This window comes from Perissodus microlepis, chromosome 23, assembly GCF_051167445.1.
Source record: "Perissodus microlepis isolate ML-2025 ecotype Zambia chromosome 23, ASM5116744v1, whole genome shotgun sequence".
NCBI classification, from domain to species: Eukaryota; Metazoa; Chordata; class Actinopteri; order Cichliformes; family Cichlidae; genus Perissodus; species Perissodus microlepis.
The window spans coordinates 11,184,459-11,210,144 of record NC_140482.1 but is presented as its reverse complement, the minus strand read 5'-3'; the positions used below and the strand labels follow the sequence as shown (position 1 = coordinate 11,210,144).

The 25,686-nt window shown below is 40.2% G+C and overlaps 1 protein-coding gene across 2 annotated transcripts in view; it reads left to right on the top strand.

The window, feature by feature from the left end:
- The window catches only part of cfap221 (cilia and flagella associated protein 221), a 29,098-nt gene extending 8,186 nt beyond the window's left edge, over positions 1-20,912 (top strand). For both annotated transcript variants that reach the window (XM_084921502.1, XM_084921501.1), the window contains 18 exons: positions 1,636-1,795; positions 5,081-5,210; positions 5,652-5,772; positions 5,915-6,026; positions 6,111-6,198; positions 9,189-9,278; positions 10,078-10,173; positions 13,008-13,095; positions 13,334-13,425; positions 13,841-13,921; positions 15,116-15,223; positions 15,312-15,482; positions 15,559-15,644; positions 15,713-15,791; positions 16,576-16,676; positions 19,125-19,220; positions 19,334-19,441; positions 20,621-20,912. In XM_084921502.1, coding sequence (XP_084777628.1) covers positions 1,636-1,795; positions 5,081-5,210; positions 5,652-5,772; positions 5,915-6,026; positions 6,111-6,198; positions 9,189-9,278; positions 10,078-10,173; positions 13,008-13,095; positions 13,334-13,425; positions 13,841-13,921; positions 15,116-15,223; positions 15,312-15,482; positions 15,559-15,644; positions 15,713-15,791; positions 16,576-16,676; positions 19,125-19,220; positions 19,334-19,441; positions 20,621-20,798 — 1,985 coding nt within the window. In that variant the 3' untranslated portion in view covers positions 20,799-20,912. The remainder of the gene's footprint in view (positions 1-1,635; positions 1,796-5,080; positions 5,211-5,651; positions 5,773-5,914; positions 6,027-6,110; positions 6,199-9,188; positions 9,279-10,077; positions 10,174-13,007; positions 13,096-13,333; positions 13,426-13,840; positions 13,922-15,115; positions 15,224-15,311; positions 15,483-15,558; positions 15,645-15,712; positions 15,792-16,575; positions 16,677-19,124; positions 19,221-19,333; positions 19,442-20,620) is intronic.
- Positions 20,913-25,686: the final 4,774 nt, after the last annotated feature.

Below are 25,686 nucleotides of genomic sequence, written 5' to 3'. Positions count from 1 at the left end.
GGGAGTCCAGCTCCATCCCCACAACATTACTGGCCTTACGGATTAGTTTATTAAGTCTGTTGGCATCTGCGACCCTCAGCCTGCTCCCCCAGCATGCAACAGCATAGAGGATCGCACTGGCCACAACAGACTCATAGAAAATCCTGAGCATTTTCTGGCAGATGTTGAAGGACCTCAATCGCCTCAAAAAATAGAGACGACTCTGGCCCTTCCTGTAAAGTGCTGTGGTGTTTTTAGCCCAGTCCAGTTTATTGTCAATGTGTACTCCAAGGTATTTATAGTCCTCCACAATGTCAACACTGACCCCCTGGATTGAAACAGGGGTCAAGTGTTTCCTGGTCTTCCTGAAGTCCACGATCAGTTCCTTGGTCTTTGCCACGTTGAGCTGCAGATGATTCTGCTCACACCACGTGACAAAGGAGTCGACCACAGCCCGGTACTCTGTCTCATCATCCCTGCTGATGCATCCAACCACCACAGAGTCATCAGAAAACTTCTGAAGATGGCAGGTCTCTGTGCAGTGGCTGAAGTCTGTGGTGTAGAGGGTGAAGAGGAAGGGGGAGAGGACAGTCCCCTGTGGTGCCCCTGTGTTGCTGATCACCTTGTCAGACAGACACTGTGGGAGACGTACATATTGTGGTCTTCCTGTCAGATAATCAACAATCCAGGACACCAGAGAAGCATCCACCTGCATCGCTGCTAACTTATCACCCAGGAGGGTCGGCCTGATGGTATTGAAAGCACTAGAAAAGTCAAAAAACATGACCCTCACAGTGCTCGCCGGCTGGTCCAGATGGGTGTAGACACGATTGAGCAGGTAGATGATGGCGTCCTCAGTTCCAAGACGAGGCTGATAAGCGAACTGAAGGGGATCCAGGTGTGGTCTTACTATGGTTCGCAGCTGGTCCAGGATGAGCCTTTCCAGGGTCTTCATGATGTGGGAGGTCAGTGCCACGGGCCTGTAATAAAAAAAAGAGAGATTTACAAGTTGGTTGTGAGACCTGCTGTGATGTATGATTTAGAGAAGGTAGCACTGAGGCAAGAGGGTGAACTGGAGGTGGGAGAGTTAAAGATGTTTCATGAAAGATTTTCACTGGGAGTGACCAGACTGGACAGGAAAAGAAACGAGAGCATGAGAGGGACAGCTAAGGTTGAGCATTTTTTGGAGACACAGTTGGAGAGGCAAGGCTCAGATGGTTTGGACATGTGCGGATAGTGGACAAAAGATACTGAACATGGAACAACAAAGCAGGAGGAAAAGAGGAAGACCACAGAGAAGATCGTGGACGTAGTGAAGAAGAACGCGAGGACAGGGTGAGATGGAGGCAGATGATCTGCTATGGCGAGCCCTGAGAGAAGCAGCTGAAAGAAGAAGATTCAAATTTTAACTATTTATTCAGAAAGCTATGGAAACACTTTAAAAAAAATAATAATTTAACTGTCCAGTGCTCTTAGCTAAAAAACACAGTGCAAGTGTTAAGTTCACTTATTTTGTTTGTAAGACCTGTCTAATGTTATGTAGCTGGCTTTCTGCAGTAGAAAGCCTTAATGCAGTCACCTGTGGGTGCAAATCACTGACCTAGGTTAGCCAAACACATAGCTCCATTATTAATATTTGTTTTCTCCCTCTTCCAGGTGTGATACCAGCCAAAGGTGAGGCAAAGATAACTGTGACCTTTTGTCCACTGCAGTTTGAGACTTCTCAAATCACCTTTCAGCTGGTCATTTCACAGTTCAACACCAAGCCTTACCTGTGCACCATCACTGGGAGCTGTGCACCGCACATAGCTCTCAGGTAAAATTTCACAACTGATTAGAAATACAGTGTTGTGTTAGAATGTTTTTACAGATGAACAATTTGACTAATCAAAATGTCAGTTTTACTTAGCTGTTGGTGTTTTGTTCCTTTCACAGTCATGTTTTACTCTATTACTCTCAGTTGCTGTCTTACTGTCCTATCATGTGCTTTTGCTCATAACAGCTGTGAAATCCTCTGCCCAAGTACAACCTCAAATTCAAAAACACTGGGATCTCATTTATGCTATCAATGTACACTACGTAAAAAATTTAAGTCTTTCCACCAGTGCTTTATTGTTTTCACGAGCATCCGGCATCCTGAATGATAGCTTGGTGAAGTTTGCTGTTTTATGGTAAAAAACAGTTCTCAGCTTGTGGGAGTAAGTTTACCGCTGAACCACATGGGAGTGAAAACATCCCCCAAAATATCTGGGGACAATAACTAACTGGGTTCAGAGAAAATGGGCACATGTGCAGATCAGAGGTTTTTCAGCTGATATTAATTTGGTTCCCATGAGAAAGAGGGTGCTATCCATCACACAGCAGTAGCTCCTGACTCCATCCCCTGCACTGTCTGGTGTTATCTTGGACAAAAGTTAATAATTCATGGAAATAGCTTGGTAGCTGCTGCAGTGATATAAGGATGGATACAGCTCCCAATGGATGTTTAGCATATAAAACACTCTCCCTCTGTTTGTTGTTCCTCACGGTGGAACCAAATAAAAGATGATAGATATGCAATGGAAAGATTAAGGAATATATGCTAGAGCCAATGTTTATCCAGCTCGAACCAATGTCTGACATGTGCTTGTTACTGTGTTCTCTGCCTGACTTCTCTGACATAGAGGCTGCTCATAATACAAACAGTGACTTGAGTGATTTTGCTTCTGTGTTGCAGAACGTCATCAGTCTAATGCAGTCTGATATGATGCTTGGTAATAAATCTAGTGCTTCTTTGTGACCGAATGTTCAACTCTTGTTAACTCCTTTTTAGCCAAAGGTTGCAGAGTCAACTCAACTGTGATTTAAAGCTGTAGGTGGCTAGTTCTCTGTCTTGGACTGCATTGCTAAATTAATAGCCATTTTGAATTAACTGTTTTTAAATTGTAATTATTAGGCCCCGACTCCCAGCCACCCTGACACCGTGTATTCTCTCTCTGCTCATACAGGGAGTGCAGAATTATTAGGCAAGTTGTATTTTTGAGGAATAATTTTATTATTGAACAACAACCATGTTCTCAATGAACCCAAAAAACTCATTAATATCAAAGCTGAATGTTTTTGGAAGTAGTTTTTAGTTTGTTTTTAGTTTTAGCTATTTTAGGGGGATATCTGTATATGCAGGTGACTATTACTGTGCATAATTATTAGGCAACTTAACAAAAAACAAATATATACCCATTTCAATTATTTATTTTTACCAGTGAAACCAATATAACATCTCCACATTCACAAATATACATTTCTGACATTCAAAAACAAAACAAAAACAAATCAGCAACCAATATAGCCACCTTTCTTTGCAAGGACACTCAAAAGCCTGCCATCCATGGATTCTGTCTGTGTTTTGATCTGTTCACCATCAACATTGCGTGCAGCAGCAACCACAGCCTCCCAGACACTGTTCAGAGAGGTGTACTGTTTTCCCTCCTTGTAAATCTCACATTTGATGATGGACCACAGGTTCTCAATGGGGTTCAGATCAGGTGAACAAGGTGGCCATGTCATTAGTTTTTCTTCTTTTATACCCTTTCTTGCCAGCCACGCTGTGGAGTACTTGGACGCGTGTGATGGAGCATTGTCCTGCATGAAAATCATGTTTTTCTTGAAGGATGCAGACTTCTTCCTGTACCACTGCTTGAAGAAGGTGTCTTCCAGAAACTGGCAGTAGGACTGGGAGTTGAGCTTGACTCCATCCTCAACCCGAAAAGGCCCCACAAGCTCATCTTTGATGATACCAGCCCAAACCAGTACTCCACCTCCACCTTGCTGGCGTCTGAGTCGGACTGGAGCTCTCTGCCCTTTACCAATCCAGCCACGGGCCCATCCATCTGGCCCATCAAGACTCACTCTCATTTCATCAGTCCATAAAACCTTAGAATAATCAGTCTTGAGATATTTCTTGGCCCAGTCTTGACGTTTCAGCTTGTGTGTCTTGTTCAGTGGTGGTCGTCTTTCAGCCTTTCTTACCTTGGCCATGTCTCTGAGTATTGCACACCTTGTGCTTTTGGGCACTCCAGTGATGTTGCAGCTCTGAAATATGGCCAAACTGGTGGCAAGTGGCATCTTGGCAGCTGCACGCTTGACTTTTCTCAGTTCATGGGCAGTTATTTTGCGCCTTGGTTTTTCCACACGCTTCTTGCGACCCTGTTGACTATTTTGAATGAAACGCTTGATTGTTCGATGATCACGCTTCAGAAGCTTTGCAATTTTGAGACTGCTGCATCCCTCTGCAAGATATCTCACTATTTTTGACTTTTCTGAGCCTGTCAAGTCCTTCTTTTGACCCATTTTGCCAAAGGAAAGGACGTTGCCTAATAATTATGCACACCTGATATAGGGTGTTGATGTCATTAGACCACACCCCTTCTCATTACAGCGATGCACATCACCCAATATGCTTAATTGGTAGTAGGCTTTCGAGCCTATACAGCTTGGAGTAAGACAACATGCATGAAGAGGATGATGTGGACAAAATACTCATTTGCCTAATAATTCTGCACTCCCTGTATATCATTTTATAAATACTCAGAGTTTAGAGCCATTCCTACTCTGCTGAAATAACTATTTCTGGAACATTCGTAAAGGGATACCTTGACAGCTAGCTTCTTCTGATTGAAACCCATCTGTTTAGAAATGATCCAAACAACAACTTCAATGTTTCATCCACTACTTTGAGCTAGGTTTTCAAAGTTTGCTTTTCTATCCACTAATTAGCCATTTTAGCAGTTTATAGATTGCTTTTAGCTAACCATTTCATTACTATTTCAACACTTTTCCATGTTTTTTGTTTTGTTAATTATTTCAAAAAATGATATGAAATTTTTTCACTATTTCAGCTAATTATTTCAATAATAACACCATTACTGTGTTAAACACAGCTCATTTTCTGCTTAATTTGAAATCGTTCTCTTTTACTAGGGGTGACCTTTTAGTGTGAGATTATTACAAAAATGTAAGTTGTGCTTACTTTAGCAGTGAGCTAATTAGCAAGTATTGAATCAGTTTTGGTATACTAATATATACATTTTTTCACTTTTTTTCCCTTCCATCTTTCTGTTAGTGAACTGGAAAAAAAGTTCAGTTATGAAAATGCAGTGACTGTGAAACACAAAGGAGCCTCACCTTCTACCCTAGTGCTTCCTCGAAGTAAATCCAAATACAGGGCAAATAAGGAGGCTGACAAGTCAAAGGTATGGCCAACCGATGGTCTGACTGATTAACTCACTAAACTTTCATAATCCTGTTTAGTTATATTTCGACAGGTTAATTTCCCTGACTCAAAAGCAATGAAATATTTTAATAGTTTTTTTTTTTTTTTTTTACATAAAAATTATCTTTTCTGTAAAACTGTATCTGCAGTACCTCTGTTTTGGGAACTCTGCTGGGAAAACAGTAGCAAGTAGTAGCAAGACCCTAGCATAGACACACCAGGCATCAATAAGAGCAAATATGATAAGACAGACAGAGCTTGAATAGGAAACACATGGGTTGGAGGTGGGTTGCAAAGTGGTTTGCAGAGTTAGGATGTTTAGAAGGGCATCAGATGGGATTAAGATCAGCTGATTTTCTGGGATGGCATCTTGACTTTATGACTTTTCTTAACTAATGCTACTCTTTTTCCTGTCCTATAGGCAATCAGGGATCCAACTAATGTGAAGTTTAAATTGCCAGTAGATGTCTGTACTCCTGCAGGGGTGGCAAAGATGCTGATCAAAGACTCTAATAAACTCAGCTCTAAAGACTTGAAGCAAGGTAGATGCAACCGAGTGTTTTTACTCTTGACGCTGATATGCATGTCAACATTGTTGCCTTATCAAATCAATCACCTCTGTTCAGTTTTTGTTGAATTACATGCATGCAAGTCTCTTTTCTGTTGGTGCAACCTTCACTTCAGCCATGTCCTCTGGCAGCATGATAGCACGGCAAAATAAGCAGATAAAAGAAGCCCTGTTCATGAAAAAGGTTCAACAAGACATAAAGGAGGAGCAAACAAATCACCTCAAATGGTAGGTTTGATTAAATATAAAACTCAACCAAAGTTACTGAATGTTTAATAGATGTGTTTACTTTATGCACCCCCTTTGACTCAGGCAAGTCCATCTGGGTATGGACCCCATGTCAGAGCATGCAACAAGACAGATACTGGAGGAGAGAGAGATTGCTCTGCATGAATATATGGTAAGTTATTTCAGCTCGTGTGGATGTAAAGAAACACTGTGCTCATTGATACTCATTAAAACCAGAGGGCTTGGCTAATACACATCTTCCACCAACACAGTGGAAATAACCTCTAAAAAGTTCTAAAAAGGTATCAGGGTACAGGCGGCACCAGGTGTTAAGCCATCAACACTGTGTTGATGGACAAGAGGTCAAAGTCTGACACTTACATGTTGCTAGACTAAACTGTCACATTTGGGGGCCCCACAACAATGTGTGGGTACTATACTCTGTTATTCTGAGACATGAGAAATTTTTGGGGGGAGAAATGTAAACAAAGAGTGTTGTATTAGGCTGTTGCGTAATGTTTCCTGAGAATTATGGACATCTTGACCGAACCATAAACAAAAAGTGAATCAGAAAAATGTTGAACAGAAGAATAATAATGGATTGGATTTATATAGGGTGCTTTTCAAGGCACCCAAAGCGCTTTACAATGCCACTACTCATTCACTCACTGGTGGAGGCAAGCTACTGCCCTGCGGCAGACTGACAGAAGGCTGCCATATCGCACCATCGGCCCCTCTGGCCAACACCAGTAGGGAAAAGTGTCTTGCCCAAGGACACAACAACCAGGACAGAGAGCCCGGGGATCGAACCAGTGACCTTCCGGTTATAGATGCGCTTCCCAACCCCCTGAGCCACGGTCACCCAAGATGTAAAAGTGTAGGCCCTGAGAGAATCAGAGTTGTTTCAGTTCTCTTCCTGTGTTTTCTGGGAGGTGTTGGAGATGGTGACAGTTTGCTGTGTCTGCATTGGAGAGGGAAGATTTAAAAAAAAACTTTATAAAGAATTCAGAAAGTGTATTTAATCATTCCTTATCTGACCATCTTTGATTTCTTAACTTTATATACACCGTGTAAACTGGAAAGTTCTTTATATCTACAGCCCTTACTGATAAAAGTTTGACCTTCCATTAAATGGAGTTTTCATGCATGAAAAATATTTCTTGCTGAAATAACTGATGGGAGCCCAACTCACAGGATCATAGAAGCTACCGAGTCTTTGCCCCATGGGCTTGATGATGGCGGTACATAATTCATGGGAGGCTGTAAGCGGTGAACTACATAGTGGTGCGTATAGATTTTCAGATATCCCCATAATAAAGCCAAGCTCGTTCCATCACACCAACACACCAGCATGTACATGTAATTCCTACCATACATAGTGAATATAATAACATATTGAAAGAAAAAAATATGCAGGACACAGGAGGACACAGACCTTGGGAGGATGGAAATGAGTCCTAGTTGGACAGTACTATCTTGCAGGGTAATTTTGATTCACCAAGTCCTCTCTTTTTGGTCAAGGTATTGGTTTTAGTAGAACACATTTTTTCTGTTTTCATGTAAGACCTTGGAGACATACTCAAATGTGCTGATAGCTCATCAGTGCATTCCATATTCATACCGTTAACGTTACCATATTCAGATGTAGAATTATTGGATCCACAGTGGGTTTTTGACCCTTTACAAAAACCCTCTTGACTGTATGATTGATTTTTATTAAGTCGCCATGGAAATAGTGCAGAGTCAGCCAAACTAATGTCAGTTTTGAAATATGAGTCTCTCTATGTCCTCAGAAAGGTTGTTTGAATAGTTATCAGATCTCTCACAGACACTTAACAGCACTTCCTCCCCCATCTCCTTTCCACCTGCACACTTTATAATGCAAATACACACACGCACACAAACACACAAAGTGTCCTCTGCCATACTCTTTCTGTTTTACAGCCTTGTATCACCACACTTTGTGATTTTATTGGAACTCTGTTGTTTTTATTATACTGTCACCTGTCATCATCTAATGTGGGCCCTCTGTGGAGTCTTGACTGGAGGCCAAATAAATCTGTTTGTCTATTTGCTTCAGAGTTATGTTGTTTTATAGCTTTGCAACATTAATTTTTGCAATGTTATTTTTTCCTCAGCCAGGCTGTGATGGTTAAATTTACGATTCTGAGAATTAAGCCATCAACCTCTTTTTCCTCTTTAGCCAAAGAGGTTCCAAGTTTTCCTTACAGAGGATATATATGTTGGAATGTTTGTTTTCCAGTGGCCCTGCAACAGCTATCACTGCCACAGCTCTAAAGGGCTTTCCAAAAATAGATAAAATATATTTTTATTCCTTTTTATTCCAGTCAAATTGCAAATCATTTAAAGCCTTATTCACAGAAAGTATTCACAGCTGTTCACTGAGCATCTCAGAGAGGCCGGATCTTTCACCACTGTAACAGAGAGTGGGTGTGATCAAATAGTGCAACAATTAGGAATAATGTCTCAGTGCAAAGTTGTACTTTTTTTTTAAATTTTGTCATCTACGCTACATAATATCATTAACCAGTGTTAAATGGCTTTAATCTACATGCCTTGAGGCAGCATTATAAATAGACATGATTCTGAAGAGGAGCACCTCTGAAGAGCACTGACAGTAAACACAGTTCACAAATACAAACTCAAACTCTGCCAACTTCACTGGACTTCCCACCTCGTTTAGGATGGACACAGCCAAATTGCAGTTCTTTTGAAATTTGTTTTTCACATGCGCCAAGTTAGCTGGGTTAAGAGGACCATGCAGCATTAACCTATGCTGCCATCCACGTCGTGTCGTAGTGAGTTAAGTCCCTGCTTGTTTCAGAAAAACCAAGCCAAATTTTCCACGTCCGTGTTCAAAATTGGCCCGATTGCTGTCCAGAGCTTCCACTAAACATTTGGAGTTTTATGAAATACTCCAAAGAGCACAAAGGAAGTTTCCAAAACTGGACCAGTTATTCTTTTATTTTCCCAACCACTTAAAGTGTTGCTGTGAACACAAAAGAAAACAAAAGAATTTGTGAATGATTTGCAAATGATTGCATTATGTATTTTATTTATATTTGAAATGGCATCAAATTTTTGGGGGAGGGGGGTGGATTCATACGATCTTTTACTGTACACTAATTGACTGTTTTATAGGTGAAAAGAGGAGCTGTAGGGCAAGAAGAAACCTTTGCTGCTGGACCACCTAAAATGTTTTCAAGACGAGTGCTTTGTGAAGTAGGACAGGTATGTCGTTAACTTTGTTTTTATGCTAAGCTCCCCACAAGGAGCTGACCTTGATGGGAATAGGCGCCGGCATGGTTTTTCCTTTAGGGTAAATGGACTGGTTCTTTTATAGCGCTTTTCTACTCTGAGCACTCAAAGCGCTTTACACAACTAATTCATTCACCCAATCACACAAGCACTTTTTCTAAACTGTTTAGTGCTTACTGTCTAACATTCATACATTTTCACACTCCGATGAACATATCGTAGAGCAACATGGGGTTAGTATCTTGCCCAAGGATATTTGGCATGCAGACTGGTGGAGCCTGGGATCGAACCACCAACCTTCCGGTTAGTAGCTGACCTGCTCTACCTTATGTGGGTGAACTTCTGGAACTTTTTCAACACGACTCAGTAAAGTCTCAGGCAGCACAATGTGCCTCCACAGCAAAATCTGAAGCTTAAGTCGCTGAATTGAAAAACTGCTGCATGATGATCTTTAATTAATACTAAGTATATTCTGTCTTGGTGAATGTGTGGATATGCTTCTACCAAGTACCAGAAGATCTTTTATTCTTTGTACAAGAGCAGTTTCACGAACAAAAGAAAAAAGAATCAGTTGCTCATAGCTCATTTCCAGTTTAATCCAATCTAATATTGACTTATTAGTATTCCACTTTCTTTTGTCATTTAAATACTCCTAGCAGAGGCCTAATAAAATTTAACTTTATGCTTTTTTTCATGTACACTAAATGTGCAGTTAACTGTCGAACACGAGCAAGTGAGATTTAACAATGAATGTGTTTCTAACCTGTTCCAGGCCCCTGAGGGAGCCCCGGCTTTCCAGTTTTACATCACTTTTCAGTGGGAGCTGAGACGAAGAGTCCTCAGACTGTTCCAGCAGGCAGCTCACAAGGTACAGTCATCCATATACTGCAAAGTCTCTGAGGTACATGAGCAAGTACACACATCCATGAGCATTTGCTCAATGCATCGTTCACATACACATCCCGCAGGGGAGGGCTGTTACACCAGCGCCTGTCCCTTTTGTTTAGCTATGTGTAGCTCAAATGTATCTTCTTTACAGTATAGTCAGTTTTCCTGTGTGAGGTGCGTTACAGTAAAAGTAAAGAAATGTAGTATTGAATTCTGGCCTAGAGAACTCTCAATCAAAACAATAACAAAAGACACAAAGTGTGTCTCTATGGGGATACATACATTTGATACGCTGTACTACTCTGTGTACTATATGTTCTTGTATAATTTATGAATTTTGGAAGGTTAGTGTGAGACTGGCTTGTCCACTCTATGACCTTGATGTTCTTCTTTAGCTACTGCTATGCTGACTTGGTGGTATGTTTTGGGTCGTCATGCTGGAAGAACAATCCAAGGGCCATCGTTCAGTTTCTGGGCCAAATCCTGACTGATGGCAACCCATTCTTTCATAATCAGTGCTTGGAGTTTGTCACAATTAGAGGGTTTTTGTTTGTCCACCTGCCTCTTGAGGATTGACCACAAGTTCTCAATCTGATTAAGGCCTGGGGAGTTTCCTGGCACTGGACCCAAGATTTCAATGTTTTGTTCCCCAAGTCATCACTTTGACCTTATGGCACGGTGCTCCGTCATGCTGTTCTTCAACAAAATGTTCTTGGATGGTTGAAAGAAGCTGCTGTTGGAGGATGTTTTGGTGCCATTCTTTATTCATGGCTGTGTTCTTTGGCAAAATTGTGATTGAGTCCACTCTTTTGGATGAGCAGCAGCACCCCACATGAATGGTCTCAGAATGCTTTACTGTTCGCATGAGACAGCACTGATGGTAGCGCTCACCTTTTCTTCTCCGGACAATCCTTTTTCCAAATGCCCCAAACAATTGGAAAGGGGCTTCATCAGAGAAAATGACTTTACCCTGGTCCTCAGCAGTCCACTCGCTGTACCTTTTGCAGAATATCAGTCTGTCCCTAATATTTTTGGGGGAAAGAAGTGGCTTCTTTGCTGCCCTTCTTGAACCCTGGTCATCTTCCAAAAGTCTTCACCTCACTGTGTTTGCAGATGCACTCAAACCTGCCTGCTGCCATTCCTGAGCAAGCTTCGATCCCACAACTGAATCATCTTTAGGAGACCGTTCTGGCCCTTTCTGGACTCTCTTGAGCACCCTGATGCCTTCTTCACAGCAATTGAACCTCTATCTTGATGATCCGATAAATGGTTGATGTAGCTGAAATCTTAGTAGCAACAACATCCTTGCCTGTGAAGCCCTTTTTATGCAGCGCAATGATGGCTGCATGTGTTTTCTTGCAGGTAACCATGGTTAACAGGAACAACAATGATTTCAAGCATCACCCTCATTTTCACGATTCCAGTCTGCTATTCTAACTCAGTCACCACGACATAATAATCTCCAGCCTTGTTCTCGTCAACATTTTCACCTGTGTTAACGAGAAGATTATTGAAATGATCTCAGCAGGTCCTTTTATGGCAATTCAATTCAATTCAATTCAATTTTATTTATATAGCGCCAAATCACAACAAAAGTTGCCTCAAGGCGCTTCATAGATACAGAGAAAAACCCAACAATCATATGACCCCCTATGAGCAAGCACTTTGGCGACAGTGGGAAGGAAAAACTCCCTTTTAACAGGAAGAAACCTCCGGCAGAACCAGGCTCAGGGAGGGGCGGCCATCTGCTGCGACCGGTTGGGGTGAGAGAAGGAAGACAGGATAAAAGACATGCTGTGGAAGAGAGACAGAGGTTAATAACAGATATGATTCAATGCAGAGAGGTCTACTAATACATAGTGAGTGAGAAAGGTGACTGGAAAGGAAAAACTCAATGCATCATGGGAATCCCCCGGCAGCCTACGTCTATTGCAGCATAACTAAGGGAGGATTCAGGGTCACCTGGTCCAGCCCTAACTATATGCTTTAGCAAAAAGGAAAGTTTTAAGCCTAATCTTAAAAGTAGAGATAGTTTCTGTCTCCCGAATCCAAACTGGAAGCTGGTTCCACAGAAGAGGGGCCTGAAAACTGAAGGCTCTGCCTCCCATTCTACTTTTAAATACTCTAGGAACAACAAGTAGGCCTGCAGAGCGAGAGCGAAGTGCTCTAATAGGGTGATATGGTACTACAAGGTCATTAAGATAAGATGGGGCCTGATTATTTAAGACCTCGTATGTGAGGAGCAGGATTTTGAATTCAATTCTGGATTTAACAGGAAGCCAATGAAGGGAAGCCAAAACAGGAGAAATATGCTCTCTCCTTCTAGTCCCTGTCAGTACTCTTGCTGCAGCATTTTGGCAGCGATGAAATGCAGTGGAAATGGTTTTTTTGGGATTAAGTTCCTTTTCATGGCAGGCAAGGACTTTGCAATTCATCTGATCACTCTTCATAACATTCTGGAGTACCGTATATGCAAATGATATTTTGTTGATACTCTGTCACTCCCCATTAAAATGAAACTACCAAAATCAGGTTCATTCGTTGGAAGTGTTGATACTTACAAATTCAGCAGGGAGTCAAATAATTATCTCCTCCAATGTACCCACTGCTCCTTCTTTGTCCTCTTCCCAATGCTCCCCCTCCAGGGCTCATTATTGAATAAGAGAAAAACCAAAGGGCTTAAATGTCAAAAAATAATTAGAATTGGAGTGAACCTGAAATCTCTGTCTGACATTTCTCCTGAAATCACAAGTGTGAGTGAGAAGCTTTAGCAAAGCAGTAGCACCCTGCACCACCCTCGTCTCTCCCTTCCAGGTTGTGATTCGACATCGCATGAACCGGAGACTGGCTTCTTTGAAGAAACTGGCAGACAGTATGAAGAACCTGCCCTTGGCACAGAAAGGTTTTCATTATCCTATGATCTCCTCATTCAGAAATAATTTCATTATCCGATGGCAGTAAGGCACGCTTTATTGAATTTATTCCTTGAGGAAAAAATGAAATGATTATGAGGCTCATAACACATATGCAAGTGTCTGGAACAGAGTTTTGAATGTGAACACTGAAAATTGCAACAAGTCTGGAGAAATTAACTTTTATTTATTCATTTTTTACATGTCACCTCCTCACGTTTGCTTTAGCTGATAAAGAGAAGACATGCGACCTAAAAGTGTCTGCAGACAAAGTCTTTCCATCTTCATCCCCCTTTTTCTCTAATGAAGATGACCCCCTGGTGAGTACCATGCACAACTGGTAGTGGAAAATAAAGATTTAACACAGATTTTGAACTGTTCTTGTCCATTGTTGTGTAAATTAATGTAATCATTAGCAAAAAGTGTGTGGTAATTTATTTCGAATCAGTTTACCTTTCAGCCTAACTGGGAGATGACACCCAAAAGACAAGAAACCACTGACAAGTGGGTGCTAGCTAGTGTCCTGCACTCGAAACAATTTTCATCCATTATTTCCTGTGAAAGACGTCCTTGATCAAACCGTGGAAATCAATGAGGAAGCTCACTTTCCCGTACTTTGATTAAATCTTTCATTTCCTACATGCCCCGCAGAGAGAGAGAGAGAGAGACAGAGATGGGGTAGCCTCTGTGTTCACTGGAACAAATAATGCCATTTTGTCTCCTTCATATTTCTAGGCTAACATTAATTTGCCTGAACTACCTGTGGATACTCTTGATGTGACCGTGACATCGCACATTCCTTTCTTCAAGCTACAGGTAGTTATTTACATCATACACAGCACTTTCAGATCAACAAATTTCACCCAGCAGCGGTGTTGATAAGTGGTAATATAATCATAAACCAGTATAGACCGTATATATAGATTAAACTGGAGCTCTTTCTAACCTTTCTAGCTTTTGAACAAATGTGTTTGGTGACCCTGTGGAGGGCTCAGACACCTAATTTTCACCTTCACCACCGTCAGCGATGCCAAATGCCACGTACAAAGTGTCAAATTACTATTAATACTGTCATGTATGAGAGCATTTGCCTGTAAAACAGTGCTTTACTTTTCAAACTAGGATATATTTTTCTGAATACTCCTAGAATTATGAATGTAAAATTTTGACCTATAATTATTTTTATTGTTGTTGTACTATTTTATAGTGAAGTGGACATGTAAAGTGCATAAAGTGCAAAAGTCTTATTTGTTTGCTAGAAAAATGGGAAATAAGTGCAACAATTTATTGAAACACGCAAACATAAATTAAAATGTAAATACATGTAATATGAACACCTGTAGTCTTCAGCAAAGTCTGAGCTTTCTAAGGAAATTTCTTCAAGTGTTAACAAGCAAACCAAAAACATTGCTCTGAAAATGGTCGGGTACAGGGACTGTACTGAAAACAAGTGAAAAAGCAGCCAGTTTCCAAAGAAAAATTCAGGAAGATCTTCAAAAAGCCCAAAGAACTATTGATCAAGACCACTTAATAAAAGACAAGTACTCACCTAGAGTAGCTTGTACCACGCTTCAAAATAATGCACTTCCTCTGACACAGGTGACGAGTACTGTTAACACAAAATGTGACAGTGTAAAAAACTACATTTTATGTTATCTGGGTCATATTCTGTTTACCTTATAAAAAATCTCATCCTTTGAGTGTTTGACTTTTGAAGCTAGAGTGGATTAACAACCACTGTAGCGTCATAAAATTAAAATAATAAAAGCATCGACCAAGGTAGTGATAGAAGTATGATTTCCAGCGGAAACCATATTTTGGAGCAAATTTTATAACTATTTTGTCTCAATAACTGAGATTAGAGTTCATTGACAAAATGCTTCATTAACTAAGATGGCTATAGAGAGACAGTGCCTCTAAATGGATTGTGATGGTAATAATGGGGTCATAGGGACTCCTCGTCCTTGTTGATGTTATGTTGTAACCATGCTTTCTGTTGATATTATGCAGGTCCCTCTGCACTATAAGCTTATGGGCTACCAGGCTGTGTCAGCTTGGGAGGCATTTAACTCTTATATTCCCATGACTTTGGCCAGGCCACTGCGTACTGGAGCTCCGGTAACTAAGCACCACACACATGTTTATTTATAATATATCAGCTAAGTATTTATCCACTTATTTGCTTTAAAATTTCTCCTTTTTTTAGGACAAGCTGGAACCCAACAGAGTTCATTTTCCCATGACGGAGGACACCACAGCAGGAGAGCAGCATGATGTACAAGACAAAGATGCAGAAACAAAGGATGATTCCAGTCTCTCTTTCTGCGCCCCTGAAAATCTGCTCAGACCTTTTCCAGCAAACCCACTGAGAATCTTTGTAAGGCAGTATTAATCAGGTGCAAAATAGAGGTGCTTTTCCATTTATGATGAATGTTATTATTATTATGTTTCAGAACCCAGCTCCAGGACTTCAGACCTTTAAAACACCCCCTAAATATTTGGAGAGTGATTTGGAGTTTCATCTCTGCCCTCTGCCCAGGTAAGTTATTCTCACCTCTATGATCAATTTATTTCTATGAAACGTCAAACAGCTCATTCTGCTTTCAGGTATATGGTCCCTGAGAGCACATTGTGTGGCATAAGGACCCAAACGCCACACACTCACAAGAAGTTTCTCAAATGCAAGGTAATTTCCCCCTCATTGTGCAGTTCATAAGTTTCTTTCAGATAATTTTTGTGTCCCATATAGAACATGTCTTCTGAGATTTTTGGTAAAGCATGTTAAATAAACGTGTTCTTACATATAGAGCTTTATACACCATGTCTCATTCACAAACCACTATTTTCTATGTCTAAGTAGAAAAGTAGAAAAGATATGTTTGCATGCAGAATGGAGCAGCTAGGGATCAAACCACCAACCTTCCAATTAGTAGATGCACTGCTTTCCCTACTGAGCCATAGCCATCCCACAAAACATAGAAAGTGCTTTTCACTTGTAGTTGATCTATCAAAAATGGCTCCCGTTTTCTGTCTGAAAATTGACATGTCCAGTGTAGCTCAGTATGATCCCACCAAATCAGCTGATGGCTCAGCTCTTACCCTTCCTTCTACTCATCCAAGTGGAGGATTTTACGTAGGCAATACTGTTTAAGCTGCTGTAGCCATGAGCAACAGTTGCTGTAAATCTGCAAGCCACTTTGCAACCCATCTACATCGCAGCTCCTACTGTCACGCTGGATCTGACCTAATCAATATCATATCTGCTGTCAGTGATGCCTGATCTGCTGTGTACTGGGCCTGGCTCCTGCTCTCTCCACCTCTGGCTTTACACATATGCACACTGAAGGGCGGACAGGTCCCAGCACAGAGCCATGCCACCAAAAATAAATTACTGCAAATGGGAAAATCAATCATCTTCTGACTATAGTGGTCCTGACCGAAATGTTTCTTTTTTTCATGATTTATAACAGGAAGTGATCCCTGGGGTTATGAAGTGGAAAAATTTGGATTCTATCACCTTGAAAAGTCTTTCAAACCAGCCCGCTCTCACCAGTGACTGTGCTCCACGCAGGTTGGTCAGAAATATTTTGTCCTCTTTGCTTTACAACGTGAGCTGTGTGTTGAGAAGAGTTCAATCTGGCCGCTGATACGAGTGAATCAAAACCTGCAGTTGAACTCCACTACATCACTGTTTATGAGATGTGTCGGGTCACATTTTTCTTCTTATCTGCTAAACTAGGTGGCAAAAAATGACTTCATACCAAGAGCAGATACCCAAAAGTTGTGTGAGTGTCCAACTAGAACAGTGTCGGTTCATAAGTTTGTTTATGGTACTTGTTTACAGAGGAGAAAGTGGCTCTTGTCCATTTCCTATGTGAAAGAATTTGAACTTTTGACCCTCTCGCTGCCAGACCACTTGAAAGACAGCGTTTTCACAAACTACATCAATATATAAAAAAAGACAAGTTACATAAGCCACAGACTCATATTGGTAGTTAATAGTTACCTTCTCGGATATTATCCTCTTTCTGCAGTTTGGGATTCACTCTATCATCTCGGTATTCCAGAAACACGACTTCTCACTATCTTCCAAAATAAATATGTCATGTCACATCCACACAGCTTCCAGCTCCTGCCAGGATGCAGGATGTCAAACTCTCCACTTGTAATCGAGATAGTGGAGTTCCTTTTACATGCAAAGAGTTGGAGAAGATGGTTGTACAGTATGTAGGACTTGAAGCACTTCTGATTTTGGAGTTAAAATGCTGGGCGCCATTTCCAGCTTTGTAAAACAAAGTGCTGTTATTTTAAAACTGTCCATTTAACCAGATAGTTGAGAATAGTGTTTTGATCAAATCAGAGGTTCTAAACGCTGGTGGGGAGAAAAGCCCCACTCAAATCTTCCTTTTCACTTAGCTCTTGTGTAAATAGCCAGACTTAGGGGTTTTTACAGCTGCGATTATTTTTACTTATTTTGAGGTAAAATCTGAGTGTCTATCTGTAAAGATAGAAAGCTTCTTCTGATTCTAAATGTTTTCTCCTTTGCTATGTATATCTGTGTGCGCATGGAATCTAGGTCATACAGTATGGAGGCTTCCCTCACGCTGCAAAATAATGATTTATTCAATCCTCAGTCTAAATGGGCAGTGAATAAATGATGATATTTTTCATGTAGTGTATTAGTGAACACAGCATTGGGCTGTCCTGTTCTATTTGTGGTGGGCTGTGTGCTTCTGTCTGCGCCCTGTCATAACTGATACCAATCAGGTGTGCAAAACACTCTGTGTGTCTGACCTTTCTCAAGCCTATACCGCCATGTGCATTGTAATTTGTCTAGCATGATAGAGTTTCTTGTTTAAAACCAATTTAAGTACCAAAGTGAACATTGGAAAGCTAATGAAGCAGCACTCCTCAAGAGATCCGAAGTCATCTCAAGTCTTTGTTTGACAAGATGCATACATAAACTGGGCAACCACAGTTCACGTGGTGCATTTGGGAATGTGTGGGTTTGAATCTCTGCTGCAACTCTGTCTTTTTACCTTTCTGCCTGCTTTCCTTTTTTTCCTCACCTGCCTTGTGCTGTACAATCAGAGCCAAGGGAAAATATTCGCTTTATACTTGTCAGTACTGACCTACCTGATAAGTGTAGATATATAATTCTTTATTCGTGTAACAGAATGCTTTCCGTCAGCATTCCCGTCAGTCTTTCCTATCACTGGCTACAGCCACAGAGTCTGCAGGTAACTTGTGAGTGGCCACAATAACTGGTGAGAGCAAAGTTGACAGAGCCATGAGTTGTAACATGATTTTAAATTATCAAAAGGACAGTGGTGTGGGTACAGAGCTTTTTAAGAACCAAAACCAATAATGCATGAGAGTAACTACCTCTTACAAAGTGTAGTATTAAGTATTTACACAGAGTAAGTGCCAGGTTAACACACATTACAGTTAGCTAATTATCCTACTCTCGCTAATGTTAACATATGTAACATGAACAGTAATAGGAACACAAAAAATGCAGATACAGTCCACAACTACTGGGTGTAAATATGTAGTACTAATCATATATTTATATGCATTTAGTACTAGATGTAACACATTTTACATCTAGCTAAAAAGGCTATCTAACTAGCCTTGGCTTGCTAATCTTTAACCAAAATCTTATTTCACAAAAACATAAATGCAACCCAGGCCAGGTCACAGAGTCTTTATTTGTACATCCTTTGCCCCATCATTACAAAGTTGCTCTTTAATATTTTTAAGGAATCCCTGGTTATTCTGTGGTATCACTAACATTTGGCTTATCAGTGTTCTTTTTTTTTTGCCCCTAAGTGGTTTCAGCTTTCACTAAGGAGCACCTTTATCAAACATGTTTGAACTGAGATATGAAACCACCTTAAGCACTCCTTTCATCTCAGTGAGACTGAGGAGCTATCTGAAAATTATCTCAATTCATCTGATGCACGGTGGTCCAGCTCTTCAGGGGAAAAAGCGCTGTATGTATGTGTTTCCTGTATAGATCTGTCAACTACAACACAGAGATACTTCCACTCACCGCAGCTTCTCCTCTCGCCAACCTCCCTGATGATGATGTGGCCCCGCTAATGGACACACTGTAAGTAGATGAGGCACTATATTGATCTTTGTGCTGGGAGCTTCTTTTTTTTATGGGTCTCATGGGAAAGTGCTCCTTTGATTATTTCACTGTGTGTGTGTAACCTCATGCAGGTGTGAAGGCTCAGGAGTCCAACTGACACCCGAGATGATCAGAGCAGAATTCTTGTGTGGAGAAGTTCTCGTCTCCATTAGCAACCTCGACGCAGGAAAGACAACCGTGTAAGTGTAGGGATCGTGAGCGTGCAGCAAAGCTAAAAGATTACTCATACATACAGTCTGGAAGAGATTCAAGAGATAGTTTATGGCATGATGAATGGATGTTTACATGAAGGAAGCCCTTCACAAGCAATAAAAGGGATGAATGCTCCTTTGCACACACATAGATATTTTGGAAAAGACAAAACACATGTTTAGTTTGAAGAGGGGAAGTTGTCAGGATATACCAACCATTAAGTTAATAGATTGAATCAGTTCGTGTACCTAAAGTTTGTTCCAGCAAAAGCTTCCTGGGAGCTGGGAGGGTTTTTTTTTTAAGTGTTGTCATAGCAATGAAACTGATCTTTAATCTATTCAGCTTATAATCACATTAGATGTAATATATTGTAGCAAATATGTTCTTATATCACTGGTCTATGCTGATAGAGCCATTTCTCAAAATTTAATTTAGAGGCCAAAAAATATTTGTTTAGGTTTTCAGGATTTTATGAAAAACATAAACACATTAAATTAAATAATATATATATATATTTTAAATAGTGATGATTAATGAGGTAATAATGATACTGTTAATACTACTGAGTAGGGCCCAACTAATATAGGAATAGGATTAGCCCAGTAGCGATACTGATATTTGATGATCTGAAAATAGCAAATATAAACAAAAGCCAACCTACTAGTGAACAGCTTTTTTTTTTTTTTTTATCATACAATTAAAATGAATAGTCATGCTTGAGTTCTTTAAACATTACAATATTAAACATTTTAACACCTGCAGATGGACTTTTAAAAAAAATCATATTTTGGAAACTTATTAGCATGTGCTAGAAATCATATGGGTTTTCTTTTTTGGGTTTCACCAGTTGTAAAAGAAATTTAACAATTTGCTCAGTACCATTTGCCTCAGTCTTATAATGGATTTATTTGTGCTATCTCTCCTTTTGTTAATCTTTTTACAGATTTACTCAGTGCAAAATTGATGTGGTATAATTGATAACTACTCACATTTGAAAAGGCAGCTGATATGTTTTTGTTTTTTAAGCTTTAATTTAGTTTTTATCATTTCTTATCATTTTGAAGGTTTTTTCTAAATTGTCGTTGAGAAATTAGGAACGATACGTGTTGTACTCGCTACTACAGCTGCTCTTCTTCCATCTGTAAAGTTAAACTGTTCTGTCCCAGGCACCAGAGGCAGCATCACATTGAGGCGACCTACAGGTCTGAGTTTAACCAGATGGGAAAAAGAGTGATGACTAGACTGAAGCAACTTGGAGTCACTGACAGAACTTCTCATTTACCTGAAGAAGACCGTGAAAAGCCGAAGCCTGTGCACACACATCCTATACACTCACATGAGTAAACACCACTGCAAGACTACAGATAAGCATTATACCCATCCTACTCACTCATACAACACTCTCCTTTGTTGGCCCTGACATGTCTTTGAAATAAAACCTGGTTACTTTCCCACCCACTCATAAGCCTCCTTTCTACCCACTCAAAATTACCAGTGAGCTCCCCTACTGTGCTTTTACAAAGCCTGAAAATTTGTTATCCCTCCACCTACTCAGATTCATATATAAGCATGGCTGCATTTTACACACCATTACCTACATTAAATGAAATATGATCGTTCTGCATTTTATATTTTAATTCTTTTGTAAAAGTTTATTACAATTAAATCTTATTATGTTATCCAGCAACATATAATGCTTGATGTTTGACCACTGACTCTGACTGTGTATTTTCCATGTTCCTGCTGTAACATGACATTTAGATTGAGCCTGCACTGATTAGAGTCAGCTATTTGTCTGATGTGTAGCTACCTGAAGAAGAGATATTATTTCTGTATTTATTAGGAACATCAGTTCAACATTTATATTTTTGTGGCTCTTAAAGAATAGATGCTTAGGTCAGTAATTAGTTACCAAAACAGCTGACTGGCTGTGAACTCACTGGGTTGGAGTCCAGTTCATACGTGTTCTCCGACCCCTAGAGGGAGCTCCGACTCTATGAGTGTTATAAGGGTCTCCACATTTATTTGTCCTTCAGTGAGTATGCTCGCTTGTAATGACTCTGCTGTAGAGAAATACAGTAGAAGTGCAGTATATGAACTTGTTTTACAGACATGCAAAAAAAAGGGTCAGATTTTTTTGACATGGGGTTGGGTGCAGTGTACTAAAGCCCTTAGCCATGATCCTTCACTGTCAGAATGCATTGAGGTGACAGTGAAGCGTGGTCCTGATTTCGCCTCAGCTTAAAAAGGAGAATTCCACTCAGAGATTAAGTGTATTATTATCACTCGTGTTATTATAGTCCTATTTCACTCTATAGCTTAAACCGAGGTATGAGCAGTCTGCCTCAAAAGAAGCCTATAGCCACAGATTAAATGCATGTCATTGCTGTCTCAAATGAAATACGTAATAGACAGCATAATAATAGTAATAGGCATCATGATGTGTGTGTCTGCGAGTAGGAAATAAGGAGTTGCAGTACACCAACATATTACAGTTTGTATCAATCTTTCACCCAGCAGTCTGCATCTACCAATTCCACAGAAAACACATCTACCACGGCGCCTTTTATGGCTCACGCTACACTAAAGCTTTCACCCCGTGAATACAGGTGCTTTTATTCGTGTCTCCATTCCAATTGAAAAATGGGACAAAACACTCAAAGACTCAACAGTGAAAACGGGAACTCTTTAGCTTCAGCAAGCTCAATTTGTGCAGTACCCCGTGGTAAGAAAACAGCTTCACCCCACTGACACGCTGGTCACGATGACCCGATCATCCCCTACAATCTCCCAAAGAGGACAGAATCAAAGCAAGAGGTCCTTTCGGGGGTAGAATCTCCCTCTCTCTGTAACTCCATCAATCACAGTTTACAACCTGCAGCAACAGCCTTGTTCTCTGGTTTCTAGAACATTCCCCTTCATTTGTGCATACTTGTAGCTGCTCTTCTTCTTGTGGAGGCTTTTCACCTGACACGTTTCACTGAGTAATTTGCCAACACTTAGGTGAGAAATTGTGCTGGGTTTTTGCCTCAGAGTAGTGGCTCCTCAGAGATACAACATTCTCCCTCAAATTCTTTGACAGGGCAACCGCAGCAGCTTCTGTGAAAAGCTGAACAGTCCTAGTCTGTTGCTTGGAATGTCTTCGAGGACCTGAGCTGTGCAATATTTATTTTACCTCATACTGTAGTGTGCAAAAGAATCTCGAGTCACACCTCATTTCTTTGTATTTTTCTTGGAAAAGACGACATGGGTCGTTTATTGAAATGTGTGCAAACTCACGGAAGTACAGTCTTCTTCTTTCAGCTGCTCTCACAGCAGGTCATGCGCCTCCATCTTCCTCCTTTACTACATCCATGAACCTCCACCAAGAGCCTTCTCTTTCCCTCCTGCCTGGAAGCTCCATATTCAACATCCTTTTTTCAGTGTATTCACTATCCCACATGCCCAAGCCATCTCAGCCTTGCCTCCCTAACTTTGTTTTAACCACCCAACATGAGCTGTCCCTAATATATCATTTCTAATCTAGTCCAACCTGGTCAAATCTCCACACACGCAAGTACAAGTCTGGTATGACCACCTTTATTCTATTTGTTATTATTTATTCTAACACAGCCTAAACTCAGATAGGCAAGCTTTCTTGGAATTTCTTTAAGTAGCTGAAAGGCATTCAAAGCTTTTCTTTGGATGTTTCTGCTTTTTGTTCTGTTCTCTGTCATGATGATCACACACTGCTTCAACAGTGTTGACGTTGGGGTCTGGGGAGGCCAGTCCATGACTCATTGTGTGTTTTCTATCCAGCTATGCTTTTACTGCACTGGCAATGTATTTGGCATCATTATCATGCTGAAAAATGACATCATTGCTATCAAGCACTTTCCAGATGGTATTGTATGCTGGGTCCTTTGTTGCAATCATAATTCCATCAGTTTTGCCAAGAGCATCATTGGCTGAAACGCAGCCCCAAACCACGACAGAGCCTCCACTGTGTTTTTGCAGCACTCACTGTTGTACTGCTTACATGAACACTCATACATACTAATGATGACCTGAACCAAACATTTGGCATTTTTCTTATATTTAGTTAAATCTCTCCCTTAAGATTGGATTCTTGACAGCCACCCTTCCGCTGAGACTACTTCTGAGGAGACTTCAGTGAGTAGTGCATCTCTCGTGTCCTATGTCAGGTCCACCATTTGTCCAATATCCTCAAAATCCAAAAACACCATGCTGAGATATGGCAAGTTTTTAGTCAATACTTCTTTGAGGGTACTTTTTTATGCCTGTCAAACTGAGTTATCTTTGGACTTTTTTCAGATTAAAAAGAAAGGGAACAAATTTTGTGTTTGGCTAGCAAGTGCCGAAAATATCACGTACAACTGCTTCTTTGCTTAGTTGTCCGTTATATGTAGTCAGGAAAGTGGCTTAATAAACAAAAAAACATTTGAAAGTCGCCAGGTAAAAACGAATGAATGACAAATGAAAAGGCGTTTGGAAACCCTGAAGAACTACTGCTCAAGACCACTTTAAAAATAAATTACAAGGAAGTCCGTCTCCTTGGAAGTACAATAGAAAGGAATGAGGGGTGACTCAAGACTTTTACACAGTGCTGTATATAAAGCCCTAACTGAAGTCTGTTTGAATGCAGACTAAAGCTTATTTTATAATTGTTTCTGACTTTGAATGGAAATGACTTTATTCATGTCCGTGTCTTCAACTAGAGAGAACAGGAGGCAGAAGGCAGTGCTAAAAATGTGGAGAATGGTCAGGTCACTTTGTCTGACAGACTGTGAGCCAGAGATAACAAATTAGAAAAAGTTTTTGCTAATGCTATGTCAGCTGTTTTTCTGACATAAACAACTTGCTGTGACATCTTCACCGACTATTTCTGAACATAAACTCAGGCTCCTGCTACTATCACTCCATGTCTTGTCCTTGATGACAGAGAGCTTTAATGGCAGTGGCAGTGGCAAGATGCCCTGAACAATTTGCTGAGTGAAGTCACTGAAAGGTCTGTCTAAATTAAGGGATGTTGTACTTCTACCTCTGTCAAAATTGAGTGCATTTAAGTGGGAGGAACAGCCAAGCTGGCAAAACACGGCATGTCTCTGAGTCGCCCTCTGAAGCGGGCTTCCAATGGAAAAACTAACAACAGGTAATTTGTGGTCATACAGTTATTGCTGCTTTTACATCAGAGCAAAACTAGAGTTCCATTTACCTTTAGTGGTACATAGAGAGCCTGATATTTTATCATATTTGCACTTTTTTTTTTCCAAATGACAATTCATTCGTTCTACCGGCTCAATGTTGTTTGATGCTGTTTTTAAAAAAGACATTTAAAAAAAAAAAACATGGTTACCAAATGGTTCATCTTTTGGTTCAGTGATTTCATATTTGAATACCAAAAACAAACAATAGACATACATGTAGCAAAAGAGATGCTGAATTCTGTCAAAGTTCTGTAGTAACAAAGATAAAGTTTGATTTTTCAAACAAAATGGATAAAAAGCTGAAAGAATGCAGTTTATTCCAAAATAATATCCAACCACAGATCGAAGCCATTGCTTATTGTGAATATTGTACATTTTATAGCCAATATTTAGGGCCTGAAATAACCACGATGAGCAATCTTAGTTTTTTAGACTAACTTTGCCACATGAGTAAAAGATGCTATCTATTTTCCCAAAAAGCCAGCTTCATGACTTTTGACTAGAAAATGGAGCCAGATTTGGATGACTCCTTTAAAATTGATGGGTTAAGGAATTATTTGCTGCTATTGCTGGGTAGATGTATAGAGAAATGGAAGATCAAGGAAAGCCAAAGTGGAACCTTAAACTGTGATTGAACAACTTCTACTTTTGTTAAAATTGGTTCTATGGGATCTGAAAAAGAAAAAAGTGCTACAGATTGGGTGCTTTCATTGTATCGATTGGTTGCTCAATTTAAATTGCTGCTCACATTTTCCGGTCTCCAAACCTGGGGTGATTTTTGTCATGCCTGGGAAATTAACTGTAGTTAATTTTATTTAATTTAATGTAAATATGTAAGAAAAAATTGTGTATGTTTCTGTTCTGTGTCCTGTGTACTGTTTGTTGTATATGTGTCTTTCTGGCTGCTGTTACAACCAAATTTCCCCTTGTGGGACAATTAAAGGATTATTCTATTCTATTCTTATTCTAAAAAGCTAGAATCTCAGGATCGTAACTTTGAGCCAGAGTGCTGTGTGATTTTTAAA